The sequence below is a fragment of the Hyaena hyaena genome, unplaced genomic scaffold (genome assembly GCF_003009895.1).
Source record: "Hyaena hyaena isolate Hyena2069 unplaced genomic scaffold, ASM300989v1 scaffold_235, whole genome shotgun sequence".
Classification (NCBI taxonomy): Eukaryota; Metazoa; Chordata; class Mammalia; order Carnivora; family Hyaenidae; genus Hyaena; species Hyaena hyaena.
Window position 1 is genome coordinate 1,817,101 of NW_024080867.1, and position 13,541 is coordinate 1,830,641.

The 13,541-nt window shown below is 39.3% G+C and overlaps 1 protein-coding gene across 1 annotated transcript in view; it reads left to right on the plus strand.

Moving 5' to 3' along the window:
• The first annotated feature begins 6,014 nt into the window (after window positions 1–6,014).
• Window positions 6,015–13,541, plus strand: part of NLRP4 (NLR family pyrin domain containing 4) — a 31,563-nt gene continuing 24,036 nt past the window's right edge. Inside the window, exon 1 of the mRNA XM_039244095.1 lies at window positions 6,015–6,294. Within this exon, the coding sequence (XP_039100026.1) occupies window positions 6,015–6,294 (280 nt within the window). The remainder of the gene's footprint in view (window positions 6,295–13,541) is intronic.

The following is a 13,541-nucleotide window of genomic DNA, read 5'->3' on the forward strand; positions in this document are numbered from 1 at the left end:
TCTATTGAAGGGCATTTTGGTTCCTTCCAGTTTTGGATGATTATGAATAAAGCTGTATAAGTATTCACATGTAGTTTTGATATGGAAAAAGCTTTTCAAATCACTTGGGTAAATATCTAGAAACATGTTTGCTCAACTGTATGGAAGACAGTTTGGCTGATACTCTTATCAAAGTATCCATAATATTCTGTACACCCACCAGCAATAAAGGAGAGACCCTGTTACTTCATATTCTTAACATCAATTGATATGGGCAGTCTTTTTAATTTTAGCCATTTTAATAGTGTATAATGACACCTCATCAGTGTTTTGATTTCATTTTCCTATTGACAAACGATGTTAAGCATATCTTCATGTTGTTGTTTTAAGTTGAAGTGCAGTTGACACACAATGTTACGTTAATTTCGTGTGTACAGCATATGATTCAACAAGTCTACACTTCATGCTCTGCTCACAAGTAGGGCTACCATCTGTCACCAGACAATGCTATTATAATACCGTTGACTAAATTCCTTCTGCTATACCTTTCATTCCCATGACTTACTCATTCCACAACTGGAACCTTATACCTCCCACTCCTCTTCCCCCATTTTACCAATCTCCCATACCTCCCCTCCAGCAACCATCAGTTCTCTATGTTTATGGGTCTGTTTCTGCTATTTTTTGTTAATGTATTTTGTTTTATAGATTTCACCTATGAGTAAAATTCTATGGTGTCTTTGTCACACATACCTCACTTAGCATAATACCCTCTGGGTCCATCCACAACCTTATAAATGGCAAGATTTCATTCTTTTTATGGTTGAGTAATATTCTTGTGTGTGTGTGTGTGTGTGTGTGTGTGTGTGTGTGTGTGAGAGAGAGAGAGAGAGAGAGAGATACTATCTTCCTTATCCATTCATCAGTTAATGGACACTTGGGTTGCTTCCATATCTTGGCTATTATAAATAATGCTGCAATAAATATAAGGATGCATATGTCTTTTCAAATTAGTATTTTTGTTTTCTTTGGGTAAATACCCAGTAGTGGAATTGCTGGATCACATGCTAGCTTTTTAAAAAATTGAGATCTCCATATTTTGAGATATGATTGACATACAATGTTGTATTTGTTTTAGATATAAAACATAATTTGATATATATATACATTATGACATGATTTCCACAGCAAGTTTAGTTAACATCAATTACCTAACATAGTTACAACTTTTCCTTGTGATGGGAACTTTTAAGATTTACTCTTAGTACCTTTCAAATATACAATCCATTTTTATTGACAGCAGTCCCCATGCTGCACATTACAAGTGAAATAAATCACAGACAAATACTCTGATATCATTTATGAGGAATCTTTAAAAAGGAAAGAATGGTAGTTCTATTTTTAATTTTTTGAGGAACCTCCATACTCTTTTCCATAGTGGCTGCACTAATTTACATTCCCATCAACAACGCACGGAGGGTTTCTTTTTCTCCACATCCTCACCAACACTTGTTGTTTCTTGTCTTTGTGATTCTAGCCATTCTGACTGTTGTTAATGTGATATTGTAGTTTTGATTTACATTTCTCTCGTGATTAGGGATATCGAGTATCTTTTCATGAATCTGTTGACCATCTGTATGTCTTATTTGGGAAAATGTATCCAGTCCTCTGCCCACTTTTTAAATTTTATTGTATTTTTTGGTGTTGTCTAAGATTTTTACATATTTGGGATATCAATCCCTTATTGGATATACTGTTTGCAAATATCTTCCCCCATTCGGTAGGTTGTCTTTTTGTTTTGCTGATGGTTTTCTTCATGTGCAAAAGCATTTTATTTTGGTGTTGTCTCAATAGTTTAATTTTGCTTTTGCTTCCCATGTCTGAGGAGACATATTTAGAAAAACATTGTTATGGTCTCATCAAAGAAATTACTGCCTATGTTCTGCTAGGAGTTTTATGGTATCAAGTCTCACATTTAAGTCTTTAATACATTTGAGTTTATTTTTTTATATGGTGCAAAAAAGTGGCCAAGTTCCATTCTTTTGCATATAGCTGTCAGGTTTTCCCAGTACCATTTGTTGAAGAGAGTATCTTTTCCCCATTGAATATTCTTGTCTCTTTTGCCATAGACCAATTGACCATATACAGGTGGGTGGGTTTATTTTGGGCTGTCTATTGTGTTCTATTGATCTGTTTTTTGCATCAATATCCTACAGTTTTGGTTACTACAGCTTTTTTTTTTAAATGTTTTTTTTTTTAAATTTATTTCTGAGAGACAGGGAGAGACAGTTTGAGCAGGGGAGGGTCAGAGAGAGAGGGAGACACAGAATCTGAAGCAGCTCCAGGATCTGAGCTAGCTGTCAGCACAGAGCCCGACGCGGGACTTGAACCCACGAGCTGTGAGATCATGACCTGAGCTGAAGTCGGATGCTTAACCGACTGAGCCTCCCAGGCACCTCGATTGGTTACTACAGCTTTGTAGTGTATCTTGAAATCTGGGATTGTGATGGCTTCAGATTTGTTGTTCTTTCTTAAGATTGCTTTGGGTATTGGGGTATTTTGTGGTTCCATACAAATTTTAGGATTCATCTAGTCCCATGAAAAACGTTGCTATTTTTATAGGGATTGCATTGAATCTGTAGATTGCTTTTGGGTAGCATAGACATTTTAATAATAATTCTTCCAATCCATGAGCATAGAATATCTTTCCATTTGTTTTTGTCATCTTCAATTTATTTCATCAATGTTTTTGTTTTCGGAATAATGGTCTTTCACTTCCTTGGTTAAGTTTATCCCTAGGTATTCTTTTTGGGGTATTTGTAAATGGGATTGTTGGATTAGTTTCTCTTCTACTTCATTAGCAGAATATAGAAATGCAACAGATTTCTGTGCATTAATTTTGTATCTTACAACTTTACTGAATTCACTTATTCTAATAGGGCTTTTTTTTTTTTTCCTTTGTAGAGTCTTTAGAGTTTTTAATAGATGGTATCATGTACTCTACAAATAGTGACCGTTTAAGTTCTTCCCTACCAACTTGAATGCTTTCTATTTCTTGTCTGATTACTATGGCTAGGACTTCCAGTACTATGTTGAATAAAGATGGTGAGAGTGGACTTCCTTGTCTTGTTCCTGATCTTAGAGGGAAAACTGTGTTCTTCACCATTGACTGTGGTGTTAGTTATGGGTTTTTCAAATCTTTTTTTTTTTTTTTTTTTTTACCAGATGCTGCAGTTTTTTTTTTTAATAGTTTATTGTCAAATTAGTTTCCACATAACACTCAGTGCTCATCCCCAAAGTGCCCTCCTCCATGCCCATCCCCCCCTCCCCCCACATCCATCAGTCCTCAGTTTTTGTCAGCATTCAAGAGTCTCTCATGGTTTGCCTCTCTCCCTTTCCCCCACCATTTCCGCCCTTCTTCTCCCGCTTGTTCCTCCGTCAAGTTCCTCCTAATCCTCCTATACGTGCAAACATATGATATTTGTCCTTCTCTGCCTGACTTATTTCGCTCAGCATAACACCCTCAAGGTCCATCCATGTTGCTACACATGGCCAGATTTCATTGTTTCTCATTGCCATGTAGTATTCCATGGTATAGATAAACCACATCTTCTTGATCCATTCATCTGTTGATGGACACTTAGGCTCTTTCCATGTTTTAGCTATTGTGGAGAGTGCTGCTATGAACATTGGGGTACAAGTGCACCTATGCCTCAGCATTTCTGTATCCCTTGGGTAAATTCCTAGCAATGCTAATGCTGGCTCATAGGGGAGTTCTATTGTTAGTTTCCTGAGGAACCTCCACACTGTTTTCCAGAGGGGCTGTACCAGTTTACATTCCCAAGTTATGGGTTTTTAATGTGTGGTCTTTATTGTGTTGAGGTATGTCCCCTCTAAACTCACTTTGTTGAGAGTTTTTATCATAAATGGATGCTGAGGGGCGCCTGGGTGGCTCAGTAGGTTAAACATCTGGCTTCAGCTCAGGTCATTATCTCATGGTGCGTGGGTTCGAGCCCCACGTCGGGCTCTGTGCTGACAGCCAGCTCAGATCCTGGAGCCTATTTTGGATTCTGTGTCTCCCTCTCCCTCTGACCCTCCCCTGCTCACACTGTCTCTCTCTCTTAGAAATAAATAAAAAACATAATTTTTTTAAAATAAATCGATGCTAAATCTTGTCAGATGGTTTTTCTACATCTATTGAGATTATCTTAATTTTTATCCCTTGTTTTATTAGTATGGTATATCACATTGGTTGGTTTGCTAATATTGAAACATCCGTGTATCCCTGGGATAAATCTCACCTGGTTATGCCAAGTGATCCTTTGTAATGTAGTGTTGAATGCAGTTTGCTATTATTTTGTTGGGGATTTTTGCATCTATGTTCGTCAGGGATATTATCCTATGTTTGTTTGTTTGTTTGTTTTGTGGTGTCTTTGTCTGAATTTGGCATCAGGCAATGCTGGCCTTGTAGAATGTATTTGGAAGCTTTCCTTCCCCTTGTGTTTTAGAATAGTCTGAGGAGAATAGGTGTTAACTCTTCTTTAAGTCCTCGGTAGAATTTACCTGTGAATCCATCTGGTCCTGGACTTCTGTTCGTTGGAAGTTGTTTTTATTACTGATTCAGTTTCATTACTAGTCCTTGATCTCTTCAGATTTTCTATTCCTGATTCAGTTTTGGAGGAATGCATGTTTCTGGAATTTATTATTATTTTTTTTTTGCATTCTCTTTTAATCCTTTGTCCTTCTTTGATATCAGTTGTTTTCTTCTTGCATTTCTGATTTTATTTATTTGGATCCTCTTTTTTTCCTTTTTTCCTTTTTGGCTAAAGGTCTGTCAATTTTATTTTTTCAAAGAAGCTGCTCCTGGTTTCATTGATCTTCTTTGCCATTTATATATCCTCCCTGGTGAGGTATCTGTTCAGATCTTTTACCTTTTTTTTTTTTTTACTTGGGTTTAATTTCTTATTTAATTTTAAGCACTCCTTGTATATTCTGGATACAAATATTTTATCAGGTATGTAATTATAATAGCTTTCCCCCAATCTATAGCTTGTCTTTTCATTATCTGAACAAGATTTCCTCAAAACAAAGGAAAGTCCAGCTTATCATTTTTCTTCGGTGGACCAGGCTTTTTATATTGTATTAGAAAAACTCGTCACGAAACTCCATGTCATATAGATTTTTTTCTATCATTTCTTCCAGAATTTTATAGTTTTGAATTTAACATTTAGATCTGTAATCCATTTGGACTTGATTTCTGCATAAGATGTGAGATCTGAATCTATGTTCTTTTTTTTTTTTTTTCCCCATATGGACTTCCAGTTGTCCCGGCACCAGTTGCTGGAAAAAAAAAATCCTTTCTGCGTTGTGTCTTGTCAAAAATCAACTGATTGTATTAGTATGGGCATGCCTTCTCTAAATGTAACTTCTCACTGCTTATAAGTCTATTTGCATTGAAATTGAGGATATGTCAGGTGAATATAGGTTAAGATTATTATATCTTCTGAACAATTGTTCCATTTAATATTAGGTACAGATCCTGCCATCTGTCATCTTGATTTCTGCCTTAAAGTTAAACTCATCAGATACTATAACTATGGAAGTCTTCATTGGGACATATTTGGCTTATCTAATTTTTTCCAACTGGTTTATACCAGGTATTTATGTATCTTCATCAGCAGTGCTTTCCTGGATACTAACATTGGATATGTTTTACTATGTGTCTCCACCAGGCATTGTCAGAATTAGGGTAGAAGAAATTCTTTTGAGGATTATTTCTTACTCCTGCTGATTTTACTGTCATCCTTCTCATGATCATTTCAAGAAAAAGGGGAGAAGAGATGAGTCTGGTCTAAAGAACTTCCTGCTCTCATCCCCATTCCCCTGCAAACTAGCAAGGTACTATACAAAAACTTAGTTATCCCAATTGATTTTCTTTTTCTTCTAGCTTGGTACTGCCCTGAGTTGTTCACAAATTCCATATATTTCTTGTTACTGGTAATTCTCTCTGAAGATTGACACTTTTCCTGGTCAAGATGGCATCATCTTTCTTTTCTGATTTTGGCCTGATGTGGTACCTGGAAGAGCTCAGAAAGGGTGAGTTTAGAAAATTTAAAGAGCTCCTCAAGCAGGAGCCTCTGCAGCTTGGACTCCAGCTAATTCCCTGGGCTGAAGTAAAGAAGGCAACACGAGAAGATCTTGCAAACCTGCTGATGAGGCATTATAAGGAACAGCAAGCATGGAACGTGACTTTCAGCATCTTTAAAAAGATCAATAGAAAAGATCTCTGTGAGAAGGCCAAGAGAGAGATTGCAGGTGAGAAAGTCTATGGTTGTGGGATGGGGGCAGGTTCCTTATAATGAAGATCAATGCCATGATTTTGATAAATGGTCTCTACATGTCTACCTACAGCAAGGCCAGTGTTACCTTTGTAAACAGAAAATATCTTAATTAAGACCTCATGGTTGGATGTGGTAAAATGTGGGTGGATATCCTGTCTTAACCTGTACTGCACTTCTGTCTGGATTACCAGTAATTTTGTCCAAAGCAGAGGACTTGTGCCCAAGCAGAAACTCCAAGGTGATGTACTGTAGGAACTAGGGATTTTGCCCATTAGCAATGACACCACCTGCTGTGGGTTGTGTACTGAGCTAATCAGTATGATAGTGTATTTATTCAAGACTGCATAGAGTGTCAATGTTCAGGGAGATTTCTAAATCATTGCCATGTAAGTGTGTGTTTTTAATATTTAACAAGAAATAGTTCATGTCAGAGAAGCTATGAGTTGTAAGCAGTATAATCTTAAGGGCCAATATATTTTTTGAGGGAAGGGTGTCTTTTGTTCAGTACTTGATTGAATTGTTGACCATTTTACACCCTCATTTGCCCAAATAGCAGCACTGCTGTGACCTCTGAGTTTCCACTACCACTGTCTGTATTTGTGTGTATCATATTCACGTATAATGTGGGCTCTTGCAACTTCATTACATCTTTACAGTAGCCTGTTGGAGCATTTAGATACTGGAACACATGAAGTAAATTTTACTTCATTTTTATAACTACAGTTAGGATATCACGTTGACTTTTTAATTATGTTTGTGGGAAAGTTAAATGAAACACAAATGTCCTTTCAGATTAGTTTAGTTTTGTTTTTTAGAGCGAGAAAGAACAATGTACACAAGTGGGGGAGGGGGAGAGGGAGAAGGCAAGGGAGTGGGAAGAAGGGAGGGAGAGAGAGAGAAAGAGGGGGAGAGAGGGAGAGAGAGGGAGGGAGGGAGAGAGAGGGAGGGAGGGAGGGAGAGAATCTTAAGCAGGCTCCACGCTGAGCATGGAGCCCAGTGCAAGGCTCAATCCCACAACCCTGGGATTATGACCTGAGCTGAAATCAAGAGTTAGACACTCCGCCAACTGAGCCATCCAGGCGCACCACGTCCACTGAGATTAGAAAGGAGATATGACACAAGGTTACTCAAAAGAGGGGGCACTGAGCCTCATAAGATGGAGAACTACTTAATCTCTAGAGGGACACTGATGGTCCAGTCTCGGGCTTGGCTCTAGGTGGCAATCCTACACCCATTCTGAAACCATATCAGAGATGAGCTAGGGCAGAGTCCATGGACCAACAGAGGTTCACGTCTGAGATCTTCTTCCCCCAACCCCGTGCGATCCCAGGACCCAGGCCAGAGGGGACGGGATAAAACAAAATACTTGTTGAGAGATCCTGTGGAATCCTGGTTTAATTGCCTCGTTTTTATACCCTGCTGGTGAGGAAAGGATTCTCACCTTTAGGTTATGAAGACGACTAAACCCATAATCCCCAACACTGAATGGACGAAATCAACAGCAGTGTTTCAGCCACATATACTCACAGCCTGAAGTGGGAGGGTACCACACACCACACGGGGCCACGTGACGACTGCATTTGGGAACAGAGTGAACAACCACGGGTGAGGGAGGCAGTTTGTGGTATTGAGACACTGGATGTCCCCTGAATCCCTGGAGGATGTGAATGTGAACAATTCTATGACTGCCAGGGAATGGAAATCCACTGCTCAGGGATAAGCATGAATTATGCCTGACTCCTTAATAAGCAGAGTATTTAGCTAGGGGACCATATATGTGGGTGCAAAGTAGGGAGGAGACTTAAGGTTAGGACGTTCCAGGTGTTTCCTTCCCAACTTTACCACATATCAAGACAAGACATAATACCGCACCTTAATTTGAAGTCTGGCACCTGAGGTCCTTGCACAAAGTGGTCAAGTGATGGAGGACTATGCTGGAGATACAAATGTCAGGCAGGAGCTCCCTCTAAGGGTTAAACTGGTGGGTGATATCTCCCATGGCCATGGCACCAGAGGCTGTGGTCATAGTGGGTTGCACGAGGTCAGCCTCCCCTGGATCTTCCACGGTGGGAATGTGTGCCTTCCTGTGCACACCTTTGCATTCTTACACAACTTCATTCTGTGTTGTAGACAAGAAAGACCCCTGGTCTTTCCCCTCAGGGGTGTCTGGGGGTTTGAGCCTCATGTACTGGCTTCTGGATACCTCCAGGGCTTCATTATAACAGGAGACAGCCAGCCTACAGATCCCAGTCACCACGCTTCTGCTCCTCTCTCTTGTTGGTGCAAGAGCGAATCAGGGTTGCTTTGAAGAATAAGCACTCACTCCATTGGGTAATGTTGAGCCATTTTGGTGATACAACCTGTAACATTAGACAGCTTCTGATTTGTCTGCTTCCAGTCCATACCATGGACTTGTAAGCAGAGCCTCATATTTTGTGGCATAGGCTTTTACACTGGGTCTCCTCAGTTACTTCTCTGTACTTTGGTCTGTGCATTTATTTCTAATTTTTTTTAACCCCTAATCCTGTTTTCAGCTATTTCCAATCTGCTAACAAACCCAAATATTGATTTCATAAACTCAGCCAATCTATTTTATGGACATAATTTCCCTTTGGTTTTTTTATACTTCCATTCCTTCCTATCTTTTTTATTGAACATTTTAAGTTATGTCCATTTTCAGACAGATAGTAAAATAAGTGTCTTTCTTTCTTTTCTTTCTTTCTCTCTCTCTCTCTCTCTCTCTCTCTCTCTCTCTTTCTTTCTTTCTACTGTTTTCCCACTGTCGTTGTTTTGGTCTGTGGTTTTTGTCTCCCAGCATCCCTGGAAATCTTGAGTGCTAGGCTTTCGACATAATATGTTGCAGAGGGTACTCAGGCTCTGCAAGATAGGTTCTTCCAGATAAACTGGAATTGCTTCTGGCAGCAAGTGAGAGGACTATGTCCTTGATAGTGAAGATTGAAATAATTCAAAGCCAGGCTGTGTTTTGTGAGGAATAGTTTGTTTCTAGTTTCCCCTTCTTCCCAGATGGTTCATCCAGCTTCCCCTCATGCCTGACCTGTCCTGAACTTCTGAACCCATAATTTGTCCCCCAACCACTTGAACCTGCAGGAGTTTGACTTGGCTTATTAGCCTTTTAGCCCCTAATGTCTACTCAGGTTTGCAGCCTCTTTAGAGGAAAATGCCCCAGGAGAAACAGTCAAGTGTTGAGTTCTTCTTTTTGGCCTTTCCCTCTGTGTCCTGAATCTTAGCTTCTCAAGAACTTTCTGCTCTCACAGTTCTTTTTCTAAAAAAAATTTTTAATGTTTTTTTTTATTTATTTCTAGGAGAGAGAGAGACAGACAGACAGACAGCGTGAGCAGGGGAGGGTCAGAGAGAGAGGGAGTCACAGACTCTGAAACAGGCTCCAGGCTCTGAGCTGGCAGTCAGCACAGAGCCCACGCGGGGCTCGAACCCACGAACCGCGAGATCATGACCTAAGCGAAAGTCGGACACTTAACAGACTAAGCCACCCAGGCGCCCCTGCTCTCATAGTTCTTTAGTGACCTCACATAATTTTTCCTTTTTAAATTTTAAAAAAGTGTTTATTTATTTTTGAGAGACGGTCAGCATGAGCATGGGTGGGAGAGAGGCAGAGAGAGAGAGGATCTTAAGCGGGTTCTGTGCTGACAGCAGAGACCCCTATGTGGGGCTCGAACTCCTGAACTGTGAGATCATGACCTGAGCCACAACTGGACACTTAACCAACTAAACCACCCAGGCACCTCTTAAATTTTTTATATTTGAGAGAGAGAGAGAGAGAGAGAGAGAGAGAGCGAGAGCGAGCGAGCACGCACATGAATGGGGGCAGGGGCAGAGGGAAAGAGAATCTTAAGCAGGCTCCTTGTTCAGTGTAGAGCCAGACACAGGGCTCCATCCCACAACCCTGGGATTATGATCTGAGTCAAAATCAAGGGTCAGATAGATGTTCAACTGACTAAGCCACCCTGACTTCACATAATTTTTAAAAGATGTTTTGCCCAAAATTTCTAGGTGTTTCTAGTGGAACCCCTCGTCTGAAACAAGATAATTTGAGAGTTTCCATCTCTGGTAACGCTAATCTTTCTCATATGCCTTCCTGATTTGGCATTCAGAAAAACCCTTCCTAGCCGAAATTAAATGTGTGTGTGTGTGTGTGTGTGTGTGTGTGTGTGTGTGTGTGTGTGTGTAATCTCCACATGTTTTCTAGAGTTCTATAGTTTAGTTTTTCTATATTTGTATAGTTTATCCCTTTGGAATTTATCCTGGTATAGAGTTTGAAGTATAAATCTACTGTTGTTGGTTGGTGATTTTTTGTAAATGTAAAATATCAACTTAATCATATTCTTAATCTCCCAACCATAAATGTAAGTTCATGGATTTTTTTCCCTAATGACTTGGATTCTTAATTATCTTTAAAAGTTTTCTTTTGGGGCACCTGGGTGGCTTAGTCGGTTAAGCGTCCGACTTTCGCTTAGGTCATGATCTCGCGGTTCGTGGGTTCGAGCCCCGCGTCGGGCTGTGTGCTGACTGCCAGCTCAGAGCCTGGAGCCTGTTTCAGAGTCTGTGACTCCCTCTCTCTCTGACCCTCCCCTGCTCATGCTGTCTCTCTCTCTCTCCTAGAAATAAATAAAACATTTAAAAAATTTTAGAAAAAATAAATAAAAGTTTTCTTTTGATTTAGTATCCCTCCCCTCATTGTTCTTCTTTTTCCCAGAATTTCCCTGAGTCTTTTTATTTTATTATATACTTTATAATGAAACTGTCTTATTCTAAAACTTCTTGGTATTTTAAAAGTCTCTAATTTAGGTAACTTAAAATATGGAAAAATACTCCCTTAATGTTGTCCTTCAATTTTTTAAGTCTTATGTTTTCTACAGTGTGGAGATTTCAATAAATGTCAAGAATCATGGATTTTTCCACTGTTTGGAGCATTTTTTTCAGCTAATACTCTTGGTTCTACCTGACTCCAAAGCCTGTCTACTCTTAAGCTATTACGACCTTTCTATACCCTTGATAAACAAATGTCCACCCTTCCTCTGGAAGGCAAATTCTTCTCTAAGAGAAGAGTAAGTCAAATGGAGCAAAAATATTCAATTAAATCTCTCACATTCCAATAAACTTTACCTATAGTGTGTTACTTAAGTTGTATTTTAAGAAGAGTTTCATCTTTGATTCTTTGAGACATGATAGAAATTATTTTAAGTCATGATAATAAATTTTATCAATTGTAATTGACTTCTTCAAGGCCACTGAATAGATAAGTGTCAAAGCTTGGGCAAAAATCCTAGTTAAAAAAAATCTAGTTCTAGGGTTCTTCCCATTAGTATTTTCAGTTCTCAGAAACACTATTGACTGGAAACTTAGAATCTAAATCCTTTGGTGTCCCCAATCTGAGCCCAATAAAAAGTTAGGACTTGGAGATCATTTCTACTGAAATGTTTGTCTCCATGTTCTTCCATGATCTTTGATTTTTAGTACCACATTAAAATTGTATGTTAGGTTACTCTTGGCACTGGTTCTCAATCAGGGGTGATTTTGCCTTCCAGGGGATACCTGGTCATGTTTGTTGATATTTATTTTTGTTGTCTCCACTGGGGATAGGGAGTAACATCTAGTGGTTAGAGACCAGGAATGCTACTAAACATTAAATATCCTAGATGCTCAAGACAGGCCCTCATTACAAAGAATTATCCAGCTCAAAACTACAGCAGGGCTGAAGGTAAGCAATCCTGTCCTAGAAGTATATAGATAGTATTATTCAATATGGTAGCCACTAGCCACATGTTGGCTATTAACATTTGAATTAGTTTAAATTGAATAAGAAACTTAGTTCCTTGGTTACACCAGTCCCATTGAAGTTGCTGAATACATACGTGTAGCTAGTGACTGTCACGCTGGAAAGCACAGATCTCAATTTCCCTTCCCACAGAAAGAAGATCTACATTTTTCAGTAGGGAACAAAAGGCACTAAAAACACACATTCAGCAGGATTCCATTTCTGGTCTAAACAATATGTCTAAACAAGTGTCTTGTGGCATGAATCATAAGCACTAAAATCAAAGTTTTGGTGTTTTTTGTTGGTAGTGGTGAATGAAATTATTAATAATGTCTGTGTTTTAACAATTTCTAAGTTTCTTTCTTGTCATCTTGAAAGTGTTTTAGGAGTTCCTGCATTTTCTCTTTGTGTGTTTCTGTTCACTTTCCTTCTTTGTAATTTTTTTTTCTAGAGGGTTGAATGTCAAACCTTACCAGAAATGTGATTTTCCTTAGCCTGGGTCATTGAACATGCTGTTGGACATAGAACATGTTGAAAGAGTAGTTCCAATATACATTTTGGAACAGAAGACAGAATTGGCCTTCAGATTAGACCTGCCAGGGCATAGCAGGTGTGGTAGCTACGTTTTAAAGGCAGATAATGATTGGAATCTCAATGACACTTATTACATGGTCCTGTTGAAATAAGTGAGCCCCTCACAACTCTGTTAAAAAAAAAAAAAAAAAAAGAGGGGGGGAGAGAAAATTCCCTACCTTAGTGCATCATTGTGGGCATGAGGAATGCTATACAAATACTATCATGTTCAGAAACTGGTAGAAAATTAGGCTTATAAGACATGATGGTGCTTATATGTAGGTTGGAATGACTTGTTGGTGTCCTCATTCTCAACCATAGGAGATATCATCATCCCTTTCCAAATTGAAGTGCAAATCTGGCAAATTCCTCATATTCTAAATCCCTTCATACCATGCGTTATGCTCCCACATGCATTGTCTCTTGTAGCATGTGATCTTCACAATTTCCCTATGTGGGGTAAGTCAGCCTTACCTTCATTTACAACTGAGAAACCTAAAGCTTGGAGGGATTCCTTCCTTCCCCAGATCACATAGCTACAAGCAGCAGATGTCAGACCTCCACACAGTCCACTGAACTTCTGAGTTCTGGGTTCTTCTTTTATTTTTAATGTTTGTTTGTTTATTTTGAGAGTGAGAGAGTGCAAGCAGGGGAGGAGCAGAAAGAGGGAGAGAGAATCTCATGCAGGCTCCAAGCTATCAGCACAGGTCCCTATTTGGGGCTCAAACTCTGGAATAGTGAGAGTCAAAACCTGACCTGAGTCAAAACCAAGAGTTAGACACTTAACCACTGAGCCACCCAGGTGCCCCAGTTCAGGGTTCTATCTACAAAAACCTCGCTCAGGTGTTCCAATA